This window comes from Trichechus manatus, unplaced genomic scaffold (genome assembly GCF_000243295.1).
Source record: "Trichechus manatus latirostris isolate Lorelei unplaced genomic scaffold, TriManLat1.0 scaffold00160, whole genome shotgun sequence".
NCBI lineage: Eukaryota > Metazoa > Chordata > Mammalia > Sirenia > Trichechidae > Trichechus > Trichechus manatus.
The window spans coordinates 5,882,224-5,889,526 of record NW_004444096.1 but is presented as its reverse complement, the minus strand read 5'-3'; the positions used below and the strand labels follow the sequence as shown (position 1 = coordinate 5,889,526).

The window sequence follows — 7,303 nt, the reverse complement described above, 5'->3', positions numbered from 1 at the left end:
TAGGTGTGGTGGAAAGGAAGAAACCAAAGCTTGATACTAAGCTTAAGTAGTGTATCTAATTCTTCTGTCACGATCAAATTGTTTCTGCTGGATTAAAATACATATACTGGTAAGGATTTTTTTCTTTTAACTCTTCTGCTTTATTTGGAGTCCCTGAGTGGTGTAAATGGTGTCTTGGAAGAAAGGCCTGGAAATCACCTTTCAAAAAAATCAAACTTTAAATTACCCTACATAGCACCGTTCTACTCTGACACACATGGGGTCCACATGAGTTGGAACGGACTTTATGGAAATGTCTTACTGGTGTTTAATTTTATACCAAGTCTTTCAAAACAAAGAAAGAAGGGTGCTTATTGTCTCAATATATGCAGACGCCACAAAAATCCTCACTGAGAAGACTCGAAGGAGAGGAAACCCAGTTTGTTCTCAGTGCTGCTTTAATAATTCTAAAACCTTTGCAACGGTAAAATGCAAATAATTTCCAATTGTTCCTTTCTGATTTTAAAAGAGACTACACAATTAACAAAACAATTTAACAAAGTACAAATTTGGCAATTGAGATCTGAAAGCAAAGGTCGTTTCTCACTCTTTGACTTGCACCCGAATCTCTTAACTTGTTGTCTAAGACATCTGACCATGTCGTAAAATAAGTTGAACTTCATGATTGTAACAAGCTGAAAGCTAATTTCCAAAATGTATACAACAATGGTATTTCTTGAGTGATCATAGTAATCTTTTCCTCTGGTTATAATAGGTCAGGGTTTAACTGTTTAACACTATACTTTGACAATTTTGTAGACCCAAAAAAGCAACCTATATGTTAAAAAAAAAGGAAGAAAAATAGGTAGTGACAAAAGTGTCACCTTACATAAGACAGCTTCTTTAATACCCAGTACAGTGTAGCCTTATCGTCTAATTCAGAAACCGTTTATTACAATGTCTCCTAAAGTTCATAGGCATAAATATAGTCGCCTAAGTATTTTCACCGTGTTATTTTATTAAAGTCACATCTAAATCAACAAACGTATAAAACATAATAAAGAATGACATTGCAATACTTTTTTAGAGGATTCTATTTTTATTAAACCAAAGATGTAAATTTACATATTTTCTCCAGAGAATGGGAAAACGACCAGTGGTGTCAGGGCCCAGCATGAGACAAGAGTAATTTTCATCTTTTCTGTGACTTCATAAACATTTAAATACGATGATTCTTACAGATGTAGTTCAGTTTAGTTTCACAATTATCACCTGAATAAACGTCTCTTGATTTGTAAGACAAACAGACTTGTTTCTTTTGATGTCTATGACAGTCAAAGCTAAAATAGAAGAAATGTCACACTCATTATCATGAAATTCTATAATATGCACATCCCAGAGACGAAACATAGAAATTGTACATGTAATTTAAAAAATATAATCTATATGTAATATAATAGAATTTTTATCACTTGGTGGCACAGATAAGTAAAATATTTATAAACTGAAACATTATTGATAGATGAGAGAAACTTAAAAATTAATTGAAATTTCAGCTAAGCATAAAAGTAACAGGGAGAAAACCACATGAATTATCACTGATCATAAAAGTAGACAGAGAAATTAAAAATAAAACAATAAAAAGCCTATGAATAGCAAGCCTAAGGAAACTCTTCTGGTGGGGAGAAAATATTTTTAGACTCCATAGCCTTTAGATTCATAGTGAGTGGAATATTAAAAAACATGAGGACTTTAGGGATATATCCATGACCTGGAAGGCAGGTTGCTGTAGAATAATGTGGTCAGTGATTGTAATAAAAAGTCTTAGGAGAAGGACAATGAAGCAACAGAGCTATGTCATCCGCTCCTGAAGTCTATAATGCTGTATATGAAATCGGATTTAAGTTGCTTCTGTCTCACCAAGTCCTCAAATGCCCTTGAAATTATTCCCCAGACACCCTTTACTTCTGTTCCTTTTGGAAATGTAGTAATTAAACCAAGAGCAGAGAAGGCTGCATTGTGTCAAATACTTACATATCAGAGGACATAACTGAGCCATTTTCCCACAGCCATTGCTTATCAATTCCATTATGGTAGACTCCAATCCAAAAGAAAGAGTTTAACGAGAAGAAATGCTGGCGGTAAACAAACAGATGCAAATATAACTTTTGCATTATTATCTTTTTCATCAACTGCATCAAAGTACCTTTAAAAATATTCAGCATCATCTATCTATTCCACAAAATAATTATTTTAAAATAATAACCCCATACTATATTCCAGGACCTTTTTGAGATGCTAATGATATGCAATATCAGTGGTAAATACGGCTCTCATGAGGAGATAAAATAAAGAAATAAATATGAGTAAAAAGGTCACGTTGGCTTTGGGCATAAGGGAGTGAGATTTTTTAAAAGACTAGCACCTCATTTTAAGGGACTCATTTTACCCCCAGTATCTATCTCTTCTCTCTTCAGGTCCATTACTGATGGACTGGTAGAGCACATTTGTTTAGTCTTCGTGTTCCTCTGTCAGGAGAACTCACACAGAGGGCACCTAATCTGATGCTGATTTACACTGTTTGAGTTGGGAAAACTCTCTCATCTTTTCAAATAGGAGTTCTTAATTCCGATACACTGATCACACCATGGCATTAGCTTCGGGTCCACCAAGGTTCTACCGTCTTGGTGCCTGGCTACAAGAGGTCCTTTGCTCTCTGACTAACACACTTCTTGTAATAACTGTCTCCTTAGGAATTCTTTCTTTACACATTTTTTTCATGCAGGACATTCCAAATATTATCTCAAAACATTTCTCCCTTGTACGTAATATACAGATCCTCTGCCATATTTTGCATGGGAAAATTGATGCAAATGATCAACTAGTGATATCCTTCAGCAATTTGTCTAGTGCTGAACTCAGATAAATGAAAGTGATTCCCCAGTTTATTTCAGCCCATCATCGTCATGTATCTCACGTATCATAGGACAGTCGGTTAGAGTAACAACTTACCAGCTCCTCCCTGTTTATCTTCATGAGACTGGAATTCTGAGCTAAGCAGGCACGTTGACTCTCTCTCCAAGTTAACTGTTCCTTGGAGAAGTAGTAACAACTGTATCTGAACCAAATCCAATTCTCTGGACAAGAATGACAACCTTGCAAACAGAAGTACATATTTTTTTTTTTTTTTGGTCACTATACTAGCATTATGTAAAGACAACAAAAATGAGTTATAACAAAGGTAGAAATTAGAAATGAAACCTCTGTTTTTTATTTTTCTTTCAACCTGCTACTACATTTTAGATCCTTTTATATAAGGCCCTGGTGGCACAAATGGTTAATCACTCGACGGCGAATCTAAAGGTTGGCAGCTCTAACCCACCCTGGGGTACCATGGCCAAAAGCTCTGGTGATCTGCTTCCGTTGAGATGCCAGCCAAGAAAATTCCATGGAGCAGTTCTACTCTGTAACATGTGGGCTTGCCATGAGTTAGAATTGACTAGATGGTAACTAATTACAACATTAATCATGTAGCACAAGTCTTTCGGTGCCTGCTTGTATAAGGATTAGTCAGACCAAACGTTTTCTTACCTCTTTGCCATTGTTAGAGCACCTGTATAAGCTGAAATGTCTTTACCTTGACATCAGCATTGGGCCAGTTTTGACTGAAATTCTGTCCTTCCAATACAAACACTACCTCTCCAAGATGTATGCTCAGATTTATTAAACCTATCACCTCTACAAACCTATGGAATCTTACAAGAGTCTCTAGTAAGAAATCACTCCTCTATTCTTATCTAACAGTGAGTTACACATAAACCTCTGTCTCGCTACAGGCAGTGCTCAGATTACGAACGTTCTGTTCTTAAGTCCGTTTTTAAGTCAAATTTGGATGTAAGCTGGAACAGTTAGGTACGGTTCATAGCTAACATCAGTTAGTCTAATGTTTCTCTTTGTGTACAGAATATAGTGTACCTTTCTACGCATTAAAGAAAATTAAAGAAACACTTCCAGATACACTAAAACATCTTTAACATAATAATACAGTAATAATAATAATGTTTTGATTTGAAGCACAAAGTAGACCTTGTTTATTATTATGAACCATTGTATGAACCTCAAATTTTTAATATAATAGGCTTTACAGAGATCTGTTCATAACTACTAATTGTACATAAGTTGGGCATTCATAACCTGGGGACCGCCTGTACATTATAAGTTACTTAAGGCTGGGACCATGTCTTATTCATACTTATAGCTTCTACAGCACATACCAGAATACCTGGCCTGTAAAAGGCTCTGTGCTTCTGGAGTTGATACAAATAGTGAATGTCTTTGCTGCTTAAATCAGCGTAAGAAACCAGACCATAAAACATTGCCTACCTTTTTGCTGGATCATGAGAGGTGTTTGCTCAGAAGATGCTACAAAAACAGTCAAATATAATAATTAGATCTACCTTTAAATTTAAATATCAAAAGATTAAAAGATTATGTTATATAGAGGAGTAAATCAGCAATTTTAAAGAAAGCAAAGAAAGGAAGAAATTTGAGGAGGTAAAATTGTTCTGAGTCGACAATCTGCTTATCATATTCTATGAAATAAATGATGCCCTAAAGGGAAAACAATGGGGAAAACTCTGTCGTTACTTACAGTTTGCAGTGAGAAGAGACACCACAATGGCTGTAACCAACAGAAGAAGGCACAGGACCCCCAGCACCCCAGAAATGAGCCTCCATGGAAGAGTTAAAAAATCTAGAATCAAAATCAAAAGTAGTTGAAGCAAGATCACAAGACAAAAAATAAAAATGATACAGCATTTTACAGTTAAGAATGCATTCAAATATTTTTTTATTCTAGATTCTCCCAACAAGCCTGTGAAGTATGTTTACCCATTTTTAGGCAATAATGAAATAACTGAAGTAAAAATCTAAATTTTTAACATAGGCTGTTTACCTAAGACAACATAATCAAGTAATGACAGAACTGAGCCCCTAATTCAAAAATTCTCCTTCCAAATCCCACTTGTTTTCATCCTTCTCCACCATAAGTTAAGAAGAAAGACATTAACTGAGCAAGAAAATGATCCAAAACCAGAATGGCAATGGATTCCTTTAGGCACTGAGCTTTCCTCTACCAGAGAATACTGACTACCTTCTAAATTAGGGAGCCAAACAAATATTGTTTATTATTCTTTCTTTCCCCTCTTTTCCCCTCCTTTCCTTAACTCAGCTAACATACATTAAGGCTCACAATGTGTTATAAGGATTAACCAGTAATGGAGAAACTCTGGGTCACACCCATCAACTTGGCAGGAACCTCTGGGAGTGGCCTGTACCGTTTCAGAAAGCTCTCCAGCCTGCACGAAGCCTTCATCTTTTTCCCACAAGATCATTAGGTTTGGGAAAGACACACCTGCAGCATTCAGACTCAAGTTCTCAAAAACAAGCAATGACTTGAAATTTTAATCACATTGATTATTAAATATTACTACACCTGCCGTTTAATTGAGGAGCCCTGGTGGCACCGTGGTGAAGCCTTTGGCTGCTAACCAAAAGGTCAGCAGTTCGAATCCACCAGCAGCTTTGGAAACCCTATGGGGTAGTTCTACTCTGTCCTACAGGGTTGCTATGAGTCGGAACTGACTCAATGGTAATGGGACTGTTCAATGACTATGGTGGCTATCACCCTGATGTATTTTGTGCTCCTAATTTAGAAGAAATATATTCCTATTTTGCTTATTTCAGAAAATAATGATAACAAGGCTACAGTGTCAGCTGCATGTCCCACTCTGATTCAGTCCAACATGTTCACTTCTCCCACAATTCTCGGGGCTTCAGAATAATTCATCAAAGCCCACTCCTCCCACGTAGCCATGTCCGATATTTTTTTCTCACTTCAACTCCTATCATTCTTATCTCAAGGAAATTTCTGTCCAATTCTTTTCTCTATTAAAATCTTACTCTTCCCTTAAAGTCTAAATCAACTCTCACATTTGCAATGAAATTTCTAAACTATCCAAGTTTTCTTTTAATTTTTTTTCTAATACTTGCCATTTGGCCTTTATCATAACCTGCATTAAATTGATATTTAACTTTTTGCTTGTATATTTTCTCTAATTAGACTTCAAAAGAAACTTTATATTTTTGTATTTTGCTAGTACATGGCACAGTTTAGTACATAATTTTAAGCACACTCTACCTTTTTACTGGAGCCCTGGTGGCATAGTGGTTAAGAGCTACGGCTGATCAGCAGTTCGAATCCACCAGCTGCTCCATGGGAACCCTATGGGGCAGTTCTACTCTGTCCTATTGGGGCGCTGTAAGTCGGAATCAACTCGACGGCAACAGGTTTCAACCAGTTACCAGTTTACAGAATACAATATTTTGTTACCTTTGCCACTGACATCTTCTGCTGTATTTTTCTTCTGTTTTTTACAACCTCTGTGGTGTTTCAGCTCTTTCTTGGCGAATGGCAATTCACTTGAACTAGATTTATGCTCCATGTTATTGTTTCATTGGGTGCCTCTGCAGTGAGTCCGGGTTTAGTGCAGTATGACTTATGGGCTCCTCATTCATCTTTATATAGAAAAAACTGGGGGATGAAGAACTCAGATGTCACTCTATGGTTCTACCATTTGGGAAGGGGTATATTACAATAAAAAGGAATGAAACAACAGTAAAACATTGGGGTTGATACGTAACTATGCCTACTATCTTTGCTGGAAGCATGTTCTTAACACTTTGGAGCCCCAAATGTGGGAAAATATACCACCAAGAACTTAGAAGCAAAGAAAATAAGACAACTATTTCACCAATTATTTGCAGAAAGTCATTATTGCCTTTACCACAGAACTGTAGGAACAATTCTAGATCTGCCATAAAGTCAATGTCTCCAAAAATTCTAAGCCAACCCTCTCTAACATCACTGCAGTTTGCTTCATGAAATTGAGTGATAACTATTTCTTGATATTGGCTATCAGCATCAGAGCTGACAAAATACCTATCGGGACAAAGTCATTTATTTGTCAGAGTTCAAAACAGCTGCTATTAAAAGTTTTTCGAGCAAGTGGATTAAGAAAGATTACTAGATTTATGTCAAAGATTTGGGAAGAATCAAGTAAAGCAAAACTTTGATATTTTGGAGTCAGAAAAAAATACTATAATTTTTTTTTTTTTTATGAAAAATTTTCAGAAAACAGAGATAGTCCAAAGAATTGTCTATTGGCCACATTTCCCAAGCGTTGGGGAGTGGTGAGTTAAAAGGAAACAACAAATGGTTAAACATACCTGAAGGAGAAGAAAATTCCAGTGACTCGTGCTAAGA

General features: G+C 36.2%; 1 protein-coding gene across 1 annotated transcript; it reads right to left on the bottom strand.

Annotated features, from left to right (window-relative positions):
* Positions 1-1,061: 1,061 nt before the first annotated feature.
* LOC111822326 (killer cell lectin-like receptor subfamily E member 1) lies at positions 1,062-6,568 on the bottom strand. The gene is given in 7 exon segments (XM_023740634.1): positions 1,062-1,319; positions 2,014-2,114; positions 2,992-3,134; positions 4,363-4,401; positions 4,631-4,732; positions 6,371-6,488; positions 6,490-6,568. Coding segments are annotated over 7 exon segments (690 nt in total). The 5' UTR covers positions 6,556-6,568; the 3' UTR covers positions 1,062-1,198.
* Positions 6,569-7,303: the final 735 nt, after the last annotated feature.